Source organism: Onychomys torridus, chromosome 8 (genome assembly GCF_903995425.1).
Source record: "Onychomys torridus chromosome 8, mOncTor1.1, whole genome shotgun sequence".
NCBI lineage: Eukaryota > Metazoa > Chordata > Mammalia > Rodentia > Cricetidae > Onychomys > Onychomys torridus.
Window position 1 is genome coordinate 67,799,937 of NC_050450.1, and position 23,602 is coordinate 67,823,538.

The 23,602-nt window shown below is 38.1% G+C and overlaps 1 protein-coding gene across 6 annotated transcripts in view; it reads left to right on the top strand.

Moving 5' to 3' along the window:
- The window catches only part of Nf1 (neurofibromin 1), a 257,122-nt gene that overhangs the window by 123,463 nt on the left and 110,057 nt on the right, over window positions 1–23,602 (top strand). For 4 of the 6 annotated variants that reach the window (XM_036195402.1, XM_036195407.1, XM_036195403.1 and 1 more), the window contains 8 exons: window positions 4,697–4,858; window positions 4,990–5,093; window positions 8,328–8,463; window positions 12,854–12,916; window positions 18,055–18,213; window positions 19,055–19,152; window positions 20,485–20,631; window positions 22,333–22,479. In XM_036195402.1, the coding sequence (XP_036051295.1) occupies window positions 4,697–4,858; window positions 4,990–5,093; window positions 8,328–8,463; window positions 12,854–12,916; window positions 18,055–18,213; window positions 19,055–19,152; window positions 20,485–20,631; window positions 22,333–22,479 (1,016 nt within the window). The remainder of the gene's footprint in view (window positions 1–4,696; window positions 4,859–4,989; window positions 5,094–8,327; window positions 8,464–12,853; window positions 12,917–18,054; window positions 18,214–19,054; window positions 19,153–20,484; window positions 20,632–22,332; window positions 22,480–23,602) is intronic. The other 2 variants (XM_036195405.1, XM_036195406.1) reach the window with 1 other exon arrangement.

A 23,602-nucleotide genomic window follows, 5' to 3' on the forward strand; every position in this document is an offset into this window, starting at 1 on the left:
TGTCCCAAATTTCTTGGATGTTTTGTGTTATGACTTTTTTGTCTTTAGTGTTTTCTTTGACTGATACATCTATTTTCTCTATTGTGTCTTCATTGTCCGAGATTCTCTGTTCCATCTCTTGCATTTGGTTGGTTATGCTTGTTTCTGTAGTTCCTGTTCGTTTAGTCAGGATTTCTATTTCCAGCATTCCCTCAGTTTGTGTTTTCTTTATTGTCTCAATTTCATTTTTCAGATCTTGGATTGTTTCCTTCATCTGTTTAATTACCTTTTCTTGGCTTTCTTTGATTTCTTCCAATTTTTTGTTGTTTTTTTTTTTCTTCCATTTCTTTAAGGGAATATTTTATTTCCTCTTTAAGGGAGTTTTTCACTTCCTCTGCAATGGAGTTTTTCATTTTCTCTTTAATGGAATTTTTATTTCCTCTTTAAGGGAATTTTTTATTTCTTCTTTAAGGACCTCTATCATCTTCTCAAAATAATTTTTAGGGTTGATTTCTTCTGCCTTGGTATATTCAGGTCTTGCAGGTGTAGAATCACTAGGTTCTGATGTTGTCATATAGGTCTTCATATTGTTGCCTGCATTTTTGCACTGGCGTCTACTCATCTCTTCCTCTGTTCGGTGCAGGCGGTGTCTTGTGTCTGAAGGTGCCTCTCTTGTTCTAATTGTTAGTCTTGGTTCACTAGGAATTCTTGGTTAAATTGGTACTGCTCTGTTTCTTTGGGAGCAGCTTAGTCAAATCAGTGTTAGTGGGTTCTGTCTCTGGGAGCAGTTGTTCCCAGTTGGTGTAGGGTGTGCTTATGGTTTCAGTGGTTGTTAGGTTCGTAGGGGTAAGGTTTTTTTGTTTGTTTGTTTGTTTGTTTTTTGTTGTTTTTTTGGAGGGGGCAAGGGGAGCAGGGAAAGGTAGCTGTCTGGTCGCTGGGACTCCGATGGGTAGGACCTAGGAGCTAGAGATCTGATCTGCCGGTCTGGAGATGGGAGCTTACCTGTTCTCAGTCTGTGAGGTGAATACTTACAATTCTGGTGAACTGGTTCAGTGACTGGGCAGCGCCTTCTTTTGTGTTCTCAGGTCACATTTTGCTTCTTCGTCACCTCCTCAGCTGCTCTTGTTTCCTCAGACTGCAGACTGTAGGATTCTGAATTCTCTCCCGGATGGGTTTCAGCTGGGCAGGGTAGTCTCACCAACACCTCCAAGTTGTTGGGTTTCGCAGGATCGGCAGCTGGGCCCTGGGCAGGCCCCAGACAGTGTGCAGATCCGTTCTAGTCTCGTCCCACGGAGATGGCTCCTTCCCCAGGTGCTGGGATTAAAGGCATCCCTGTTCCAAGCTCTTGATTAGGAGCTTGTTTTCACTAACTCCTCAGTGGATGGTAGCTCAGTTTCTCATATTTGAGTTTTATATTAAATGACTTAATATACTTTTTATTTATTTACTTTTTTGGAGATAGGATTTCTTTGTGTAGCTATGGCTGGCCTAGAATTCACTGTGTAAACCAGGATATAGCCTCAAACACAAAAAGATACTCTGCTTTCCCATTGCAGGGGTTAAAGGCATGTACCACCATCCTCGACCTCAAGTACTTAAAATTTTTTTGAGATTTTATTTATTTTTATTTGTATGTATAGGTGTTTTGCCTACATGTGTGTGTTGTGCACTGTGTGTATGCAGTGCCCAAAGAGACCAGAAGAGGCTGTTGGATTAACTGCAGTTAAAATGGTTATAAGCTGCATGTCGGTGCTGGGAATTGAACCTGGGTCCTCTGGAACAGCAGCCAATGCTCTCAACTGTTGATCCATCTCTCCATCCCTTTAAATTACTTTAGTTCTTTGACAGTTTCCTACATATATAAAAAAAAAAAAAATGTCTGTTGATCATATACACCAGTGGTTCTCTACCTTCCTAATGCTGCTTAATATAGTTCCTTGTGTTGTGGGTACGCCAACCATAAAATGATTTTTGTTGCTACTTCATAACTGTAATTTTGCTACTTTTATGAATCTAAATGTAAATATCTGATACTTGACATCTGTGAAAGGATTGTTTGACTCCCAAAGGGGCCAAGCCCCGTAGGCTGAGAACCGCTGATCTCTACCCCTGGCTCCCCATTCCGACTCCCTTTCTTTCTATTTCAAGACAAGATATAGCTACAGCTTGGACCTCTTTTTAAAAACAAAACAAACAAGCAAACAACTCAGGACCATCCATATCAATTCAGGTTTCTGAGGAACCATGGGTCCCTACTAACAATGGTTTGTTGTTGTTGTTGTTGTTGTTATTGTTATTTTCTTTTGCTTTGCTTGGGACTCTTATGTAACTAGGCCTGGCGTCAAGTTTTTAATCTTCCTGCCTCCACTTCCTGGGTACTGGGATTACAAGTATGTTCTGTCACATTTGTCAGAACTTTATCTAAAGGTGAACAAAAAAAAATTAAAGTATTAAAAAGTAATTTGATTATGTAAATACATGTGTTAAAATTGAGGTTTTTAGAATTTTCAGGATTTAGAAGAAGGGAGAGTAGATCAACATTTCACATGGGGCCTGAAAGCAGCAGCTGTGGCTGTTTCTCCTTTCTCTTGTGTTGGAATTGAAACCAGTACCTGGTGGTGCTAGACAAGCCCTCCACCATCAAGCTGTATCCCAAGCCCAACAACTTCTGATTACTCCCTAAAGTCTTGTCTTTTTTACTAATTTCATAATGGAGCATAGGGTTTGCATATTATGTCAAAGATGGATTGTGTAACTATAAGGAGTCAAGCAGACACTGAGTCCTCATAACTGTCTGGCTCCTGGGTATTTGTGGTTAGGATTATTCAACCTTTCCCTTACTCCAGTGTCTTGTTCTTTTTTTTATTTTATTTTATTTTTATTTTTATTTTTTATTTTTTTGGTTTTTCGAGACAGGGTTTCTCCGTGTAGCTCTGCGCCTTTCCTGGAACTTGCTTTGGCGACCGGGCTGACCTCGAACTCACAGAGATCTGCCTGTCTCTGCCTCCAGAGTGCTGGGATTAAAGGCATGTGCCACCACCTCCCGGCATTTTATTCTTATAATCCTGGGACCAGGCCAGGCTGAGGCGAGGGCTCTGGACTATGGTGGCCTTTATTACTGTGTGAGGGTTGAGGGTTCTTTTTACTGTAGCTGCCACTGCTATGTCTCCCTCAATGTTGGGTTCAACAGTGAATTACAGTTTTATCAATTGTGTGGAACACTGTCAAGTCAGGGTTTCTAATGCTGGAACAAAACACCATGACCAGAAGGCAAGTTGGGGCGGAAAGGGTTTATTTGGCTTACACTTCAGCAATGCTGAAGGAAGTCAGGACAGGAACTCAAACAGGGCAGGAACCTGGAGGCAGGAGCTGTTGCAGAGGCCGTGGAGGGGAGCTGCTTACTGCCTTGCTTCTCATGGCTTGATCAGCCTGCTTTTTAAGAACCCAGGACCACCAGCCCAGGGATGGTGCCCCCTAGCATGGGCTTGGCTCTCCCCCATTGATCACCAAATGAGAAAATGTCTTACAGCTGGATCTCAAGGAGGCATTTCCTCAACTGAGGCTCCTTCCTCTGATAACTCTATAGCTTGTGTCAAATTGACACACAAAACCACCCAGTACAAACAATCAATCCATCTCTCTCTCTCTCTCTCTCTCTCTCTCTCTCTCTCTCTCTCTTAAGGAACAAAAGGGTTATCACACAAATAATAGAAATGTTAATTTCAGTCCTAACTCTTTGGTTGTGTGTAAATCTATTTGGGAATTGAATATCTAACCGAGGCCTCCCCTGTACCTCTCCTTTCTGATTTTTAAACCGTCCTTTTCTGCCTTGGCTGTAGTGTATTTAATCAGTTCTAAGAAAACAGTCTGTTCAAATTCATCCACACATCAAAGTGAACTTTTTGTTGTTGTTTTTTGTTTTTTGTTTTTTGAGACAGGATTTCTCTGGGTAGCTTTGGAACATATCCTGGAACTCATTCTGTACACCAGGCTGTCCCAACTCACAGAGATCTGCCTGGCTCTGCTTCCTGAATGCTGGGATTAAAGGCATACACTACCAACTGCGTGGCACCAAAGTGAACTCTTATTTTCATGTTGTAATTTGAGCCAAATCCTGTAGTCTTTCTGTCTTCTGGTAAAGCCTCAATCTCTAATCTTTCCCCCAGTTAATCCCTGGTGTTAACAACTATTATAAACACATTTAAGGGCTGGAGATATGGCTCAGAGGTTAAGAGCACTGGCTGTTCTTCCTGAGGTCCTGAGTTCAATTCCCAGCAACCACATGGTGGCTCACAACCATCTGTAATGAGATCTGGTGCCCTCTTCTGGCCTGCAGGTGTACGTGCTGTAACATAATAAATAAATAAATAAATCTTGTTTAAAAAAAACCCACACATTTAAAAAGTCATGCTGGGTGGTGGTGGCCGCACGCCTTTAATCCCAGCACTTGGGAGGCAGAGTCAGGTGGATCTCTGTGAGTTCGAGGCCAGCCTGGGCTACAGAGATCCAGGATAGGCACCAAAACTACACAGAGAAACACTGTCTCGGAAAAAAAAATAAAAAGTCACCTTAGGAATAATTAGTTATCATTTTCCTTGATTTATCAGGTGATTGTGAACTTTAAATTTGCCTCTTTTCTAACCTTTATCAAAATTTTAAATTCACCTAAGAAAAAAGTAAAATTGTTCACACAAACATAATTTGTTGTTGTTACCAGGATGAACTGGCTCGTGTTCTGGTTACTCTGTTTGATTCTCGGCACTTACTCTACCAGCTGCTCTGGAACATGTTTTCTAAGGAAGTAGAATTGGCAGACTCCATGCAGACTCTTTTCCGAGGCAACAGCTTGGCCAGTAAGATAATGACGTTCTGCTTTAAGGTGTGTATCACTCACTTAGTGTGTCTGTGTGCACCAGGGTGTTGAGAAGAAATTATTTACAGGATGTGTTGGGTTGATTACCTTTTTAATGCAGGCTGTATGGATCTGTGCCTAATTATGCGTTTCTTTAGGTATATGGTGCTACTTACCTACAGAAGCTCTTGGATCCCCTTTTACGAATTGTGATCACATCTTCAGATTGGCAGCACGTTAGCTTCGAAGTGGACCCCACCAGGTGTGTCCTCTTGTCATAGTCGTCCCCCACATTACCTGCATTACGTCCATTGGCCCCGTGTATCAACACTGAATTACAGCCGCAGCATAGACTAGTGTAGGAGTCTCCAGGGAAACCTGAAAACAAGGACACTAGAGGAAATGGACATCCACAGCTCCATTCAACGTAACTGACTCCCAGGCGGATCAAAGCCTTACACTAAAGGCCTGTTCACCTCAGATCCTTGTTTCTCAGAATGCTGTGTCTACCTTTCACCAGAAAAACTACACGGCATACCAAGAACAGACAGATTTAGGTCTGAAGAGACAAAGCAGGCATCAGAACCAGACTTGGATGTGATGGGAATTTGGGAATTTTGACACAATAATAACATAATAATAACATAATAACCATGGTTATTATGCTGAGAGCTCTAGTGGATGTGGGGGCACGGATAGACATAGACAGCATGAAAGAACCAGTGACTAACACGAGCAGGGAGCAGGAAAGTTAACAAGGAATACAAAAGCAAAGGTGCTAGAAAACCGTCTAGCAGAGAAAGGATGGTGTAATGGGCTGATAAGTAGGTGCAGCAGAGGAAAGGGTCCACGAGCTGATGATGCACTAGTAGAAAGTTCAAACTGAACTGAAAACACACCTTGCCAAAATGATGGAAGTGGTGAAAGAGGCACTTAGAAACTTACAGCAGTAAACATACATCAGGGGGGAGAAAGATCTAAACTTGATATTCGAAACTCCTTCTTTAAGAAATTAGAGGGAAGGAGGAGTGAGGAGATAGCTCAGTTGGAAGGGGCTTCCAGTGTGGGCATGAGGACTTGAAATTGAACCCCAGAAGCCATGTGAAAATGTTGCTGCCTAGGACTGTTGGTTCTTCCTTCCTTTGTAGAAGCTTGCATGGTGCCTTCTGGTACTATGCAAGCTGGTCCTTTGGTAGTGAGTTTTATGAAGCATAGTTCTCTCACTTTAGTCTTTTACTTATTTGAGGATTTCTTAAATGACTTCACTATTTGCATCATTTCCACTTCTCCTTCCAGCCCTTTCTGTGTTCCCCCAACTACTTCCTCTTGAAAGTCAGGATACCTTCTAGAATTATTTTGTTATCTATATGTGTGTATGTATATGTGTATGTGTGTTTATATAAACATATGCTATTAAATCCAATTAATGTCACCCTTGTTTGTATGTGTTTAGGGCTGACCACTTAGGATTAGGATCTCATTTTTAAAATAACAGTATGGGGGGGGGTCTAGTTCTCTCTCCTTCAGTGGCTGTTGATTGTAACTCTTCCTCTAGGGGAAATTTTCTACTGTCCACATAGGATGTCTACTCATGTGGTCTCTGTAGGTTTTGTGCAGTCAGTCAGCCTGAGAGTCATGGGAACATCCCTGTCCTGTCCAAAAGACACTACCATGCAGTAGTTGACCAGGTCCTCAGGGTTTACACTCTTCCAGTCCTCCTCTTTCTTGGTCTTCCCTGAACCTTAAGGATAGGGTTTGTGTTATAATGGCCCATTTGGGGCTGGGCAGCCCACATTCAGTTACTTAGTCTCTACATTTTGACCACTGAGGGCCTCTCTAATAACCTTTAAAACTGCAGTACTGGTTCCTACCTACTAAATCAGCTAAAGTTGAACATCCCAAAGTAAAAAAGGCTTTAAAAGCTAAAACTTTTTGAACATATTTGGCACTCAAAAAGTTTCAGATTTTGGAGCATTTAGACTTATGGCTGTTTAACTGGTGTCGTTTATGGAGAAATACAAAATCAGAAAAAAATCTGAAACACTTTTTATCAAAACATTTGCATAAGTGATATTCAACTTATACACCAAATCTGTGAGAATTCGAGGGAATAGGAATTCTTAAGCACTGTTGTAGCAATGTTACTAAAAGTTAAATTTGCATATGTTTAGCTACCAAGAAATGCCAGTGTTTATTAATTGCTCTAGTGGAACTTTTGTTTATGCACAACAATGTTCACTGAAGTGGTATCTGTAAAAGTGTACAGAAAAAAAGGTTTTGGACAGTCTTCATGTAGCCCAGGCTAGCCTGAGACTCCTCTGTAGTTAAAGCTGGCCTTGTACTCCTGACTCTTTTGCCTCCACTTCCTAAGTGCTAGCATTGTAGGCATGAGTTACTATACCTAGCAAAAGTGAAATTTTAAAATATTCATTAGCAGAGCAGATAAGTTACTATATACAATATAATATATTTTTATGCTCAATATGAATACATCTAATCTTCCCACATGAATATAGATAATCTCAGAAACCTGATGTAGAGGGAAAGATGAAAGTTGCGTTTTATTATTGTTAGTGAAGATTTTTAAAAGGTCACCATTCATAGATATATGTATTGGCCAGAATGGTAATGGATGCCTTTAGTCCTAGTACTCAGGAGGCAGAAGCAGGTGAACTCTGTGAGTTTAAAACTACCCTGGCCTGCATATTGAGTTCTAGGTCAGCCAGGGCTACACAGTAAGATCCTGTCTCAAAATAAACCAACAAAAATGAACACAATCAAAAACAGGGCTGTGGTAGTAGCTCAGCAGGTAAAGGTGCCTACTCCTAGCCTGGACGACTGTAGTTCAAGCCAAAGGTCCTACATAGTGGAAAGAGAGACCTGACTCCTACCAGTTGTCCTCTGAACTATGCGCGTGCACACACACACACACACACACACACACAATTTAAAAAATATATAAAGCACCAGTATTTACATACCAACAAAAATGTTCTCTAATATCTAAGGCTGACTTTTGTTAAATTTCTGGTTGCCTCAAAATTGTTGTGGCTATTGTTGTTTTGTTTGTTTCTTACTAGGTCTCCTGTAGCCCGTGCTTGCCCAACTTGCTACAAAACTAAGAATGACCTTCAACTTTGGGTCCTCCTGCCTGTACCTTCTGAGTACTGGAATTTTCCATTTGGGGTTTGTTAGTTCTTAGCTTATAGCCTATGTGGCCTAAACTCACTGTATAGTTCAGGCTGGCCCAAACTCATGGCAGTCACTGTTTCAGCCTTGTGAATACTAAATTAATGTGAGCCACCAGACCTGGTATTACAGCTGTTGCTGCTGCTGCTGCTGCTGCTGCTCCTCCTCCTCCTCTTCCTCCTTCTTTTTCCTTCTTCCTTTTTTCTTTTCAAAACAAATTTGTTGTTTCAATCAGGATCAAAAAGTCTTGTGAGGAGTGACTTTGTTTGACCAGTCACGTTTTGATTTTACCTTTCCTTTGTTACAGGTTAGAACCTTCTGAGAGCCTTGAGGAAAACCAGAGGAACCTTCTTCAGATGACAGAGAAGTTCTTCCATGCCATCATCAGTTCCTCTTCAGAATTCCCCTCTCAGCTTCGAAGTGTCTGCCATTGCTTATACCAGGTATGCTAAAAGTTCGAGATTGCCACCCTCAATCCAAAACAAATTAAGAGGAATACTCCCGTTGTGCACAGTCAGCTGCTGGCTATCATCTGGATACATAATACAATGTGGGGCTGGAGAGATGGCTCGGGAGTTAAGAGCACTGGCTGCTCTTCTCGAGGACCCAGGTTTGGTTCCCAGCAGCACGTGGTGGCTCACAACTGTCTGTAACTCCAGTTGTAGGGGATCTGGTGCCCTCTTTTGACCTCCTCAGGCACCGGGCATGTATGTGGTACATACACGTGTAACTCATACACATAAGATCAAATAAATAAAGTAAAATTTTAAAGAACTATTATTAGATTGGCTTTGAAAGAAACCTCACATTTTCTTCAGAGACATTTAAAGAACTTTAAGGAAAAGAAATTAATTTTCCTTGTGTTGAAAGTGGTAATCCCACTAGTTAAGAATAAAACCACACACACAATTTTGAGCCAGATTTGAAGCAAGCTTTAATTAAATACTGGTCAGGTTGATGGACTCTGGCCAGGTCCATTCCAGGATTCCCAGGAAATGTCCACAAGTCACATTTTGCCATGACTTAAAAAGGCACACCTGTAAGACCACTGTATTTCTGTCCACTCCAATCAGGAGTGCAAGCATATATCCTGATGTACTTCCTCCCTGTATGCCTCATGTCTACATCCAATCAGGGGCAAACATCCATCCTGACAGATTTCCTGCCCATGTAACCACATGTGAACAAGCACATCTGTGCAGACGGGTCAAACCAACACAGGACAAACAGGAAGTGATTCTTAACTGTCTTAACTGCAAGCAGAACCCTTAACCTGCAAGGGCAGTAGTTTTCCTGATTGGGTCTCCCATTAACTTACAAGGTGTATTGTTCTTGTTCTTGTTTTGGTCTCACAGAAAGCTGCTTAAAAGTCAGTGAGTTTACTGAAAGGAAATTTTGCTTATCTTTATCCTAAATTACTTACAGGATCTTTCACACTTGGGGCAAGTTCATTGTTTTTTGCATTGTAAATGGCTTGATCTGTAATTTTGGTTTCTGCTCTAAGAGATCATTGGTTTTGTGTCTTGTTTTCTCAGGACAAATCAATTGCATGGTGGGTTTTATGTAGAAAGCTATTTGTAAGGTATATTCCACCACCATCCAATAGCTAACAGACTTCCTAATACTGTCACAGCTTCCTTCCATGCTAAGAGAAAAAGGCTTGTAGCTTCTGGTTTTGACTTCATATGCAGTTTTAGGAATGGTTTATTTTAGTTAGTTCAAAGGAGAGCCTATAAATCTATATTAACTTCTCAAAAAGGAAAAAATGCTGTAGGGCCTGGGGTTCAGAATAAGGGTACAAATAGGGAGAGAACTGCTGCATTTACCAAAACCTTTGCATTTCTTTGATTTTGGAATGTCATCTCTTTTTTTTTTTTTTTTGGCTTGCAGCCTCAGTTGCTTAGAGACATTAACATCATCAGTGAAATCACCATTTTAAAAAGCTGGGTGAGGCTGCTATGTGAATTTTCCCCCATTGCTATTTTAAAAGATGTATCTGCTATGTCTATAAAAAGAAAACTTTGCATATATAGATATATGATAAAGCACGCTTAGCACTGGGTTTCTGAGTGTGTTAGGACTTCACTGCCATTTCAGAAAGCTCTAGGAAGCTTAGAGAAGCTCCACACAGTTTATTCAGCTAGGTAAGCGTGAGGCTAGAGAGTGATTAGTTACAACATGAAGCTTCATGTGTTGACTGTTTGAACTTTACCCTTAGATTTCTCTTTCAATTTAATTCCATTGTTTTCCTGTTTGTAAAATGAGGTTGAAAAGACACAGCATGCATTTAAAAGTCTGAGTCACCTTCTTGGTTTTCAGAAAAAAAAATGGGGTTCTGAAATGATAGTGGTTTTGCTACAGTTGGTTGAAAATGAATGAGAAATGTACTTGATTACCTGGTCTGTCCTACTAAAATTTAATAGAAACTCTTCATGTGACTGTCCACATAATGAAACTAATTTCTTAAAGGATACCAGTTTGAGAGCATGCTGCTGTAATGTAAAAATAGGACTTGACACTTAGTAAGCATGCAGGAAATATTTCATAAAGAAATAAATTTCTCATTCCTACTATCTAAGTAAGCAGGATTCTTGCCAGCCTTCCTAGTTAGGCACAGAGAGAAACGATGAAGACAGCGAAGTCCTGACTTGTGACTTAGCACCACTGTGTGCTGTGCTGTGCATTTCCTTAACCATTATCATATTAAAGCTTCACGGGACAGAAATGCAAAGGTTACACTGTGCATTATGTTGTAATGGATAAACTTAATGCAGACTACTATGGAGCAAAGTTTTTGCTATAAGTAAGATTTTGTTCTTGATAAGCAAAATTTACACTGACTAATTAAAGACAAAGAAATAAAAAAGCTTCAGACTCAGTATGATTTTTCATTGAGTCTTCTTTCTAACTTAGCTTTCCTTTTTGTTAGCTTTTGTTTTTATTTTTTTTTCTCTTGGGGCTTTTACTTACCCTTGTAACTTTGGCAGTGACATAATGGTACTCTTGTACTTTTATGCTTTGCTGGGAAGGATGGGAACCCATTTTCTTTTTCTTAGTAAACATAGCTCCTGCTTGGGGATCTACTGGGGAAAATTTGAAAGCTAAGTGAGTATATTGCCAGCTAATTTTTACTGGAGTTCAGATTTTGGTCTTTAAGCCTTTTTTTTTTTTAAATGTTGTAATCAGCTCTATTTACATGCTTTCTTTATTAAGAAAAGATGGCTAATACTATATAGGAATAGTAGTCAAGTGTAAATGTTTGACAGACTTATAATTAAACTACTTTTTAATCAATGATTAAACTATTTTTATTACATGCTATTTCTTTTCCTTCTGATAAATTTGGAACAAAGAGAAAATATTCCTTTGAGTGGATATTCAGTTCTGGTAAGAAAATTAGGAAACAGCTACTGTGATTTTAAGTAAACATCTTTCCTAGTAAAGCTTCTTCTCCAAATGAGTTTATACATGTGTGTTAAAGCTATAAATGGTAGTTACATATCTTGGCTGAAAAAAAAAAAAAACCTGCAGATTTACATAGTTGTATTTTTGAAAATAGCCTTAAAGCCTGCAGCAAAGTTCCTTGAGATGAGGCGTTCTGTTGTTTTACAAACCTCTGCCTCCTTGGGCTAGGATGCTGTTGACATCTAGATATACAGGAGCTATTTGGATGGGTGGGTGGGTGGGTGGATGGATTTAAAACTGACTTTATGCCCAAGTTATTGTGGGTTTTAGTTTTGTGTGCCTTAGAACTGTTAGAATAAGATACCATGTGTCTAGATCAAAGAATTTACGTTATGGTTGAGTTTTGTTGTTTTGAGAAAATGTCTTTTGTAGCCCAAGCTGGCCTTGAACTCTTGATTCTCAGACTTGCAGTTCCCAAAGGCTGGGATTATAGGTATTTGTCACCACAACTGACTCTTATTGAGGTTTTTAAAATATTAAAAAAAAATTATTGGCATACTCTAATCAGAAGTCTAAATTTTGGAAGAAATCTTTATTCTAGATAGTGTTCTAAGTGATAAAACTGGACATCTGTGTGGGTTTGCATGAATTGCTTTTGTTTTTTGGATGGGGAGGGCATTCTGATAATTGGTCATATATAATAAGTAAAATTTTAATCAGATTTAAGTTTGATTCTATATTATCTGCAATTTCTTGACTTTGATATTAATGAACTTTTTTTCCCTAGTTATGCTAACATTCTTTTCCCAAATATAGCAGCTTTTAATAAAGTGAGTAGCACTATTTCAGGGAGTACTCTGCAGACACTGGAAGATGTGAGATTATAACAGCACTCCTTTACAGTCTCTCTGAAGATTGTTTGCCTTATATCTAGCCATTTAATTTTTATTTAATAAAATCTTAATTAACTGCTAGGTATTGGAAAAATAACTCTTAAGTCAATTGAAGGATACACAGAGAAGTATTTTACATATCAGAAAAATTAATGTAGAACAAAATCTTTTCATTGTGTGGTCTACTTCATAGCATACATTTTATATAAAACTTATCAAAAGCTAGGAATTGACTCAAATGTAAATATTCCTCACATTGGCTTGAGGACAGCTTTTCCATGACTCATAGCCAGAAATAGTAGACATGATTGGGTCTCAACATTGCTTGCTGTTTATTTCGTGCTTGGCTTAAAAGTGGAATAAAATTAAAGTCCAGGATTAAACTTCATCCCTCAAAATGCAATTGATTTCGACTTTTCTGTTGGTTCCATTTGTGTTCCATTTTACCATGTAATTTCATGTACAAGCCAACATTGTTTTTGTTGCTGTGTGTAGTCGGTGCTGTGACTTGTTTGTGCTCATCTCTGTTCTGTAGGCAACTTGCCACTCCCTACTGAATAAAGCTACAGTAAAAGAAAAAAAGGAAAACAAAAAATCAGTAAGTTTGGAGAACTTTCTATTAGCTGTTTCTTTCGGAGCAAACCCCGAATCTTTGCTGTTTGTTAAGAGCATCTTCACTTCAGCTGTCTGACCTTCACTGTGAAATCACTCTCTACTAACTCTGGCACAAGATGGCTCTCACTCCAATAACCCTGGAGTTAAGTCACACTGGGACAGCCTCTGTGTGCCTTTGGTTTGACTTATCCCAAAGGCATTCCGTGTGCATTTATTACATTGAATACCCTTGATCTAATTTTATTGTTATTTTAAAATTATAAATGAATGCAAAAGAAACTTAATTTCAAGGCCTTAGGGGATGCTGACTGTCTTCATTCTTGCTTCCTGTTTGCAGGTCATGTGACTGGTTTCTTTCTCTAGAAACAAAAGCGTTTCTTAAGAAATATATTGTGGGTGGGAATGTGTCTTTTTTTCTCCTCTGGAGCTAAACATCAATCTCAGGATTTGCACATGCTATAGCTACCAAAAACAAGCATCACTTTCTAAATCTAATTTAAAAGTTGCTAAATTTTAATTTTTATCCTTTATATTTTTATCTTGATGGTCTCAGCTATCCATGATTTAGACATTTGTGCTTAGATTATAGAAATTTTAATGCTGAAGTTACTTCAGAGAAAAATACACATTGTTACTTCAGTGAAGAGAAAACTCAGTGAGGTCATGTTTATACAGAAGCACCTCATTGTGCAAACATGACTTGAATATATTGCCTGTGTCTGACTTTGTCTTCCTGTAAAAGGAAGAAAGTTATGGTCACCATAATTATTTTCTTCCTATGTATATAATTTGTTCACAGTATAACTTGCATTCATTTCTAAAATGACATCATCTGTGAATGTTATTTACCCTTATCCAGTTTAGTCCTCTTTTTGTTCACTTAATCCAAATGATTATAGAGAATGATGTAAAGAAAACTTTTTCAAGTTGGAAGTAGTTTTATTACAAAAGATTAAAGTCATGTTTGTCTGATTTCATCTTTCATTTCTTACTTTATCTTTACATATAATAAAGCTTTACATTTATAGATGCATTTAAAATTCAGTACTAAATTAAACTTTAGAGACTCATACTTTTATTATGTCCATTCAGAATTTTCTTTTTGAGTATATTAGTAAAATTGATCATCTATGAACAAATGGATTGGATTGGATGGCTTTCCTGCTTAAAACATTTTCCTCTAATGCTTCAGCCTTCTAATTTTCAGCCTTTGTGGGTTTAACATTATACATCATCACTATGGAAATTAATTTGCTGTTTCTAACATTCTTATTTAATGCTATACTAATGACATCGTATAACATAACATAATTAAAGTCAGGCTTTCTGTGTTTCTCTAGAGCATGTTTTATTGCTTTCCTAACATTTATTACAGTTTTATATAAAGTTATTCCTTGGCATTTTTTTCTAGTAGTTATTTTCATATATATATGATATTCATACATACATACATATATTTTCTTCCTGGTAACACTGAATTTTTCAAATGTATTTCTCGGCACAGGTTATAGTCTTCAAGGAAATAAGGGGTCTAATTGGCATTACTTCAGTACAGATTCTATAGTGTGAGTCATGCTAGTCATTGTAAAATTTAGAATGTCATTTTTTAAGTTATTTAACAGAATCTAATTTGTTTTTCTTTTAAAAGCAAGCTGACTTTCTTTGTAATAAATGAAATATAGAAAGAAGGTTTCAGTTTCTGGTATTCAGCAATGTTGACACATTACAGTTGATTCAGTTTGTTATACTCAACATAGTATTTACTTGGATTAATGGGGAAGTTGCCTGCCTAATGCAGACTTCTCAGGATTTCATCTGTATAGCTGGTGATACTCTGCTGATGTGTAATTGATTATCTGATTTTTGTAGTTCAACTTTACCAAGGGAAGTAAAGAGGGTATTAGCTGATCATTGGTTTCATCATTTGACTCACCCAGCATTGACCTTACACGTAGAATATCATTTGTATCCACATTAGATTTTTATAGATTTAGAAATAAAGAACAACATGCTGGGTATGGGGTACACACCTTTAATTCCAGTACTCTTGAAGCAGAGGCAGGTGGATCTCTGAGTTTGAGGCCAACCTGGTCTACAGAGGGAGTTCTAAGACTGCCAGGGCTACGCAGAGAAATCCTGTCTTAGGAAGCAAAACTAAAACCAAGCTTGAGTATGTAGTGTTGTATAAAATTACGTTGATGTTAAGTAAGAAAAATGTATTCAGAAAAAATTGGTTCAGGAAACTTTTTATACAGTATCCCTATTAGTATTAAATTTGTCAGGTTTTAGTAAAAAATATAGATATCACTATCAAAGAGATACATATTTTACAATACATGAAACTTTTCCTGAAACGTGAAGTTTTGACATGAATTATTTTTAAAGATGTGGAAAATGGTTAAAAGTTGAAATAGTTTTTCAATAATTTTATAATACTCTTCTTGGGAAATAATCAATTCAGACTTTCTTTAAGTTCAGAAGCTGAGTATTTTCAAATATAAACCAGGAGTCAATGTAAGTTGTACTTTGTAAGCCCTTTTTCCTAGAGAAAACCAGCCATTAGCTACCTTTTTTTGTTTTTGTGGTTTTGGAACAGGTCTTACGTCATAGTCTAGGCTGGCCTGACCGCACAGCAGCACTCCTGGCTCAGCCTCCTTCATGCTGGGATTGTATGTATGTACACCACACCCAGCCTCTTAACCAGCTGTGTGCAGACATACACTAAAGGCTGTCTGAGTGCAGCCATTGATTCGTCCACGGATGTTTAGTGAACCTCCTAGCTCTTTTAAGCCAACTACGATGTTGGGCCTCGTAAAACTATATCAGGATTTTAATGGGTTAAACTGAAAATACTATTTTTTAAAAAACCTGTTTAAAATTAACTCCTAAGTATTTGGTGGACTGGGAGCATGGATCCCTAAAAGGGAGTTTTAGTATTATTCCTTCTTAATGGTTTGCTCCCCACACACTTTATGATCTTGTTAGTTTATTGATAATTTTGACTCTTTTAATTAAAATTTGGAAATTCTAAAAGAACTCAGTGTGTTTGTCTTTTCACATTCTGAAATGATGTAATGAATTTTGTCTTTGCTTTCTTTTATCAGATTTAAGGTTCTAGTTCCCAAAGGTTCAGTTCTATCCTAAAGAGGAAGGACACTTGGATCGTCTTCCTAATTCTGTATCTAGAACTACATTTCAGCTACAAAAGACATCTGTATTTAGCCAGTTTCCCAGTTTCCCTGAATTCCTAAGGTGGTTCTCCTTGTGTGCTGTAAGCACACCAAAGAACCGTAACCCAGAGAAGCTCCTTGAGCATTAGTGTAAGGAAAAGGGAAAACAACTCACATGCGGCTCTGCTGCCAGTTCCCACGGCCACCCTAGAAAATCATTTTCTGAAATCAGAAGTGATAGAAAATCATTTTGAGATTATAGGCCATGGGTAAGGACACATTTAAGATATAGACCCTAGGGCTGGAAAGATGACTTAGTGATTAAGAGCACTGGCTGCTTTTCCAGAGAATCAGGTTCAATTCCCAGCACCTAAATGGTAGCTCACAACTGTCTGTAATGTCAGTTTCAGGAGATCTGATGCCCTCTTCTGGCCTCGGCGGGGATCAGGCATGTATGTGGTGTATAGACTTACAGGCAGGCAAAATGCCCATGTGCATATAAAACAATGAAGTAATAAATAAATACAGATCCCACGAAGCACAAAATGGGCCAGAGTGATGTGAAATAGCCAGAGTTAAGTTAATTTCGAGTCAAATCTTTGAATTAATGACAAGTACTGGCACCTGGTAAAGAAAAGTGTTATATAATTCTGCACATAAACCCCATTTTCTCATTTTCCTACCCTGAAGCCCCTCAGATGCAGGTTTGTCCTTATGTCCCCAGCATTGTGAGTGCTAGGCCTCCACCATCACTGTTAGCCATGTCAACTAGAATAGCTTTTGAGATGAAAGTATCCTGTGTGGTTTTTAAAAAAGAAACATGGCCAGGTGGTGGCTCCACACTCCTTCAATCCCAGAACTTAAGAGGCAGAGGCAGGTGGATCTCTATGAACTCAACTAGTCTACAGAGTGAGATCCAGGTCAGCCAGGGCAACACTGAGAAACCCTGTCTCCAAAAAAATACAAATAAATAAATAATAAAAATAAAGTTTATATGTGATACATATAAAAATTCAATTCTAGAACAATTCCGTTTTCATGTGTTGGCTAAAAGTGGGAGGTATTAGGAAGAGTTGAAGGTCAGCCAATTCTATGATGTTATTCCCAGTCCGGTTGCCTGCTGCTCTTTTATATTCTGTGCAGAATGTTTTCTGTAGAGGATAGGTCCATTTACAATGGTTTTGTATTGCTTTTCAGAATGGGCTCTTGGGGTGGAACTATTTCAGGGCTATTTCCTGAGCCCTGAAACTTTCTTTTTTACTTATTTGGCTGAAAAATAAATTGGGATAGACATGGGGGTTCTGTCTTCTGGTGGGATTCTTTTTTCTTGTAGGTACCCAAGAATTCCTGTTTTTCCAGTGGTTTCAATAATAGGTGGGTCCTTATGTTAGGGAGCATGCACCTGGAGGAAAGTTGACTGGCAGGAACATGACTTGTAAGTTTTTCACTCAGAAGAAATCTAAGGAAAGATGGATAGGGAAAGCTGCACTAAATGTCTATTTTAACAGGCGTACAGAGTACAACTTCTTCCTGTTAGGTGTAGAGTGTGCAGAGGTGTGCTGCTAGAGACGTGGATTTCAGGGCCTGCTAAAAGTCAGCTGCACTTTGATGTCTGTTGATCTTAGGAAATATGTCAATCTTTGTGTGAAATTGAGTCTGCTTTTGTTGCCCATAATGATTATGAAGCAAATCATTATCTTTTTCAGGTCTCTTCGTCTATGAGGAGGTTTTTCTTCTCTTTGAGTTATTTATTTGTGCCTTAAAAATCACCCATGATTACAGTTAAGGATAAACATTATTTTCTGGTGTTTTGGGAGAATAAAAGTTAAAAACAGGACATTGATAAGGTTGACAATTCATGTTTTGTACAGAGTTTGACCTTCAAGCTTTTGTTTCCACTTCTTTATTTCAATGCCAACTGTCTACTCAAGTCTCAATTCCTTGTTCTCAGGTGGTTAGCCAACGTTTCCCTCAGAACAGCATCGGGGCAGTAGGAAGTGCCATGTTCCTCAGATTTATCAATCCTGCCATTGTCTCGCCGTATGAAGCAGGGATTTTAGATAAAAAGCCGCCACCTAGAATCGAGAGGGGCTTGAAGTTAATGTCAAAGGTGAATTATTTTGGTACTCTTACAATGTTTAATTTCCCTTCCAACTAAATTTTCAGTTTTTCATACTCAAAGTACTTTGTCTTCAATTTGCTTTTGAAAGTCCCATGGTTTTCAGTTATGTACCTTTTGTTTTCATTTGTTTATATTGCAGAGGAAATCTTTATATATGTACCTGATAGGCCCTGTGATGGGAAAATGTATTAGCAATGAAATGTCTGTCTTCCAGTGAGTTTTTTCTGTGTCCTTACTCTGGAAAATTTGAGTTGGAAACAGAAATAGAGGTTGTAGGGTTTCTTTCTTTATTACTGTTGTTATTAACATTTGAGACTGGGAACGTGAGTCACTGTGTAAAAGTGTTTGCAGTGTGAGCGTGAGGACTGGAGTTGAGTCCCCCACACTCAGGTAAATGTCAGGAGTATGACCTTCAGCTCTAATCCCAGCACACTGGAAGCAGAGACAGGATCCCTGGAGCAGGTGGCTGTTAGACTAACTGAATCCAAATGCTACAGGTTCAGTGGAGAGATGCTGTCTCAGTAGAGAGGACAGAGAGTGATGGGAAGATACTCAGTGCCAAACCTGGCCTCCACATGCACATATCCCACACATGCATATGCAGTAGAGAGATGCTTAAAATAGATTTTATGTGTGTAACATCTATATGTAATACTATTTCTATTTGAAAAGAATGAAATTATCTAGGGTAATTTTTATAATAAAGAATGATTGATTTGAACTACCAGTAGGAATATCAATAGAAAATTTATATTTTAATGACTATATTAATATATAGATTTCATATAGCAAATAATCTGATTACCCATAATCCTGTTTGATTGTTTAGATACTTCAGAGCATTGCCAATCATGTCTTGTTCACAAAAGAAGAGCATATGAGGCCTTTTAATGATTTTGTGAAAAGCAACTTTGACTTGGCACGAAGGTATGCAGTCTTGATTTGTCAGTAATTGCCATGCTTCCATTTTACCCCAGTCTGTGTATCTGGTCTGCATTCAATTCCTCTGTAGGATTTTATTTTTTCCCCTATCCTTTCTAGATTAAGAACACATTTTGTTTTGTTTCATTATAAGAGACACTATGAAAGGTCTCTATAGTCTTAATTTCATGGTAATTGCCTTCTTTGGAAACTGAGTATGAACTGTTGACATTTCCTAACTTTAGCATTGCTGCGGAATGGGTTCAGATTTCTTATATTAAAAACTAAAATCAGGAGCTGGAGAGATGGCTCAGAGGTTAAGAGCATTGGCTGCTCTTCCAGAGGTCCTGAGTTCAATTCCCAGCACCCACATGGCAGCTCAGAACCATCTGTAATGAGATCTGGTGCCCTCTTCTGGTATGCAGGCAGAACACTGCATACATAATAAAATATATAAACAAAAACCTAAAACCAAATGAGACAGATAATATATTAGAATGTTTTGGTGTTAATATTTTTTGTTACTTCAGTTTAGAAGTTTATCTGAATTTAAAACAACTCTTTTTAAACCAAACAAGACAAAAACAGAAGATTTTGTGTATGAAGAAACAAATCACTGTTGAAGCTTCAAGACTGTAGAATATTTTTCTGCTGGATTTCTATAACTAATTCTTCACTTAATTTTCTGAGTTGTTGGTTTATTTGTAACCTTGGGGTAATACTGTATTTGCCAGAGTTGCTTCTAAAGAAAGATTGGCAAAAAATGATTCATGTGCTTTGTGTAGATGTTGATATGCAGAAGTCACTTTCCACTAGTAGAAACCTAGCTGATGTCACTACTGTGTACACTGGCCTTCTGCAATGGCTCTTCCAGTTTGTCACCATTACAGCTCTTTCTGCTGAGAAATTGGAGCTGAGATATAAACTGTTGGAGGGAAAGTGAGTGCTGTTTTCGGGTAGAAAAATAACTTTGTGACTAGTCATGGAAAGTTAAGAGAACCAAAATTCCAATCCTGTCTCTGACAGGCAGGCAGTGTGATTTTAAGAGAGGTCTTTACCTTGGCTTTCATTTCTTCATCTGTAAGATACTAGCCCATTCTCCAGATTTTATTCATCTAAATTTGTTTTTCTCCAACTTCTTGAGCCTACTTGGATGGAAATGGAAAGCCAACTTTCTCCTTGTGCTTCTTGTTTGGTTTAGGGACAGTTACTGTGGGCATAAGCCCTCCACATTTACAGTCACAGTTACTGTATTACTATACTCCATATAAATGTAATGCACATATAAGTTTGAGTATAGCTGGTATTACAAACTCTAATGGCTTTGCATTTTTGAAGGTTTTTCCTTGATATAGCATCAGATTGTCCCACAAGTGATGCTGTAAATCATAGTCTTTCCTTCATCAGTGATGGCAATGTGCTTGCTTTACATCGACTGCTTTGGAACAATCAGGAGAAAATTGGCCAGTATCTTTCCAGCAACAGGTATGTTTTTCCAGTCTTAGGGGGAAATAAAACAGTTTTAATTGAAATAATAAAGTTATTGATCCTGAATAAAGTCCTTTACATTGCAGCTTTTTGCCTTAAGAATTGTTTGGAAAGAGAAATGCAGGTTTACATGCATATGGCAAAAACCAAGTCATGTTAAATGATCAATAGCACTGTTGTTGCTGTAGGGCTTGTGATACTATTAAGTGTATATAAATAAAGCTTCATGTAGAAAGTACTGAATCAGCCAGCCATGGAGCCATGCACTTTAATCCCAGCACTCGGGAAGCAGAGGCAGGTAGATCTCTGAATGTGAGGCCAGCCTGGCTGGTTTCCATAGAGAGTTCCAGGCTTGCCAGGGTTGCATGGTGAGACCCTGTCTCAAAAGAGAGAAGGGACACAAGAGAGAAATAGGGGATGCCAAAGAGAGAGGGAAACGCAAAAGGGAAAACAGATTCAGCAGCTGAAATTATTGTATTAGCTGTTTTAATCAAAGCCTCTTGTGACATAAATTACATGCCATCCTTTCTGAGAGTTACTTCCTTTTTAGTTATGTAGGATTGTAAAGGGCTCCGATCTCTGTATCTGAGGAGTTTCCCTTAACTGCCAGTAAACAATGGTTTGCTCATTTGTGAAAAAGACAAGAAACCAAACAGTATGGCTGAACAATTAGGAGATAGGAGTTTAAAAGACAAGACTTTTTATTCCATTGTGAATTGTTAGTGGATCAAAGTAGGCATGGGCATGACTGACGTGTGCCACCAAAATCGAAGGGAGTACTTTATCCTAGTGACATCAGAATAACCTGGAAAGTTTAAAGATGAACATTGTCTCTCTTTTTTTGATTTGAATACGTATTTGCAGTTTGATGCTAAGAGTTTTTAAAATGTGCTATTTAAAAATGGATACATATTTCAAACATGAAAATATAGACAGTGATTTGACAATTCCATGTCCGCCAACTAGCTTGAACATCATGTAATTTTGATATGATCACAGGTCTTTATAACATTTTATTTGTTGAGAGGGAGAAAAAAATGGACAGAAAGAGAACAGTGAATAAATATTCAAATATATGAGCCTGTGGAGCCGTTCCTGTTCATCACACTGCTCTTCCAGAAGACCCAAACATGGTCCCAGCACCTGTGTCAAGTGCTCCAGAGGGCCTGACGCCCCCTTCTGGCCTCATACACATATATAAATAACTAAAAATCAAGTAAATGTTTAAAAACATATACTTTTGAGCTGGGTATGATAGTATATACAGATATGATCTCAGAACTTGGGAGAACAAGGCAGGAGGATAATGAGTTTGAGTACAATATGGGCTATTTATAGTAAGACCCTGTCTCAAAAAAAAAAAAAAAGTACATTAAAAATATTCAGTTAACTGGTTACATATTCCAATGTCCTAAACACTGTTTTCTCAAGATGGGCTATTTTTATCCTAGGAAAAAGGAGATGAGAATGTTACAGATAGCAATTCTACAAAATAATTGAATTTAACATTAAGTTTTATAGGTGGGAAACAGTCGTGTTTCTAAGATACTGAGAATTTTCAATACTGCTTACATTTGATGACTGATTTCAGCAAGGAATAAGTAGTTAAAAGAAAAGCAACCAGTAATGGTCTAAGGAATGTGAGACTGCCCAGTTAATGTGAAGTACCATTTCCTAAGCATCTTCTGTTGTTGCTAGGGATCATAAAGCTGTTGGAAGACGACCTTTTGATAAGATGGCCACACTTCTTGCATACCTGGGCCCTCCGGAGCATAAGCCTGTGGCAGATACACACTGGTCCAGCCTTAACCTTACCAGTTCAAAGTTTGAAGAATTTATGACCAGGTAAAACACTTTAAAAGATGATTGTATTTTGGAGGAGTTGAGAAACAGAGTTTACCACCAGACCACTTTTTTTTTTTTTAAAGATTTATTTATTTATTACATATACAGAAGAGGGTGCCAGATCTCATTGCAGATGGTAGTGAGTCACCATGTGGGTGCTGGGAATTGAACTCAGGACCTCTGGAAGAGCAGCCAGTGCTCTTAACCTCTGAGCCGTCTCTCCAGCCTTAGACCACTTATTAAATAAGCTTGTTTTGCATTAACATGACTTTGTTTTGTTTGCTCTTATATGTTGATTTTCTTATAAAAAGAAGGGTGTCTTACCAAATGATAGTTTATCGCCTAGCTTTAATAAGCTTTTGTGTGTGCGTTTGTTTTTTTTTTAATATGTTTGTTGGTTTATTTGTGTGTGTGCTGGTGTGTGCTTGCCCACAGCTAGTGTGTGAAGTCAGAGAACACCTATAGGAGTCACTTCTCTCCTCCCATGTGTCCCAGGGACACATCAAGTCAGGTTGTCAGGGTTAGGGACAAGTACTTTCAGCTGCTGAGCCATCTTGCTAGCTCTCTTTGACGTGTTTTTCATTTAATACTTTTAAGAACATATAGATAACATTATTTTCATATTATAGTTGGAAAATACATTCTACAGATAAAACTTAATTGACCTGGATTCACGCCTGATTCATGATTCATTTGAATTTAAATTCTGAATTCTATCATACTAATTTTTTTAAGTCCTTCAAAAAGTTAATGGCTTTAACCTCTCTTAGAGTAAGACCCAGAAAATACAGTACATTCAATATTGCTACAACACATGTTTCTGTGGACAATTGTTTTTGCATCTAATTTAGAGGAATCTAATGTGTAAACTCAAAGATTCTCACTATTAGACACACACTTGATGTTTGCTAAGTATGTACCTTTTTACATTTTGCAAATGCTACATTGAGGCTGTGAGTTGATTGTTTTATTCATTGTATTTGCCAAAGACAGAAAGAAAACACTCTCATCTGATGTTCAGAAGTTAATTTACAAATGTTAAGTTATATAGTAAGAGAGGAGAGAGGAGGCAAGGGAAAGGGAAGCTGGAATGAGAGGATCCAGTCCAATGTATGTCTAGTAA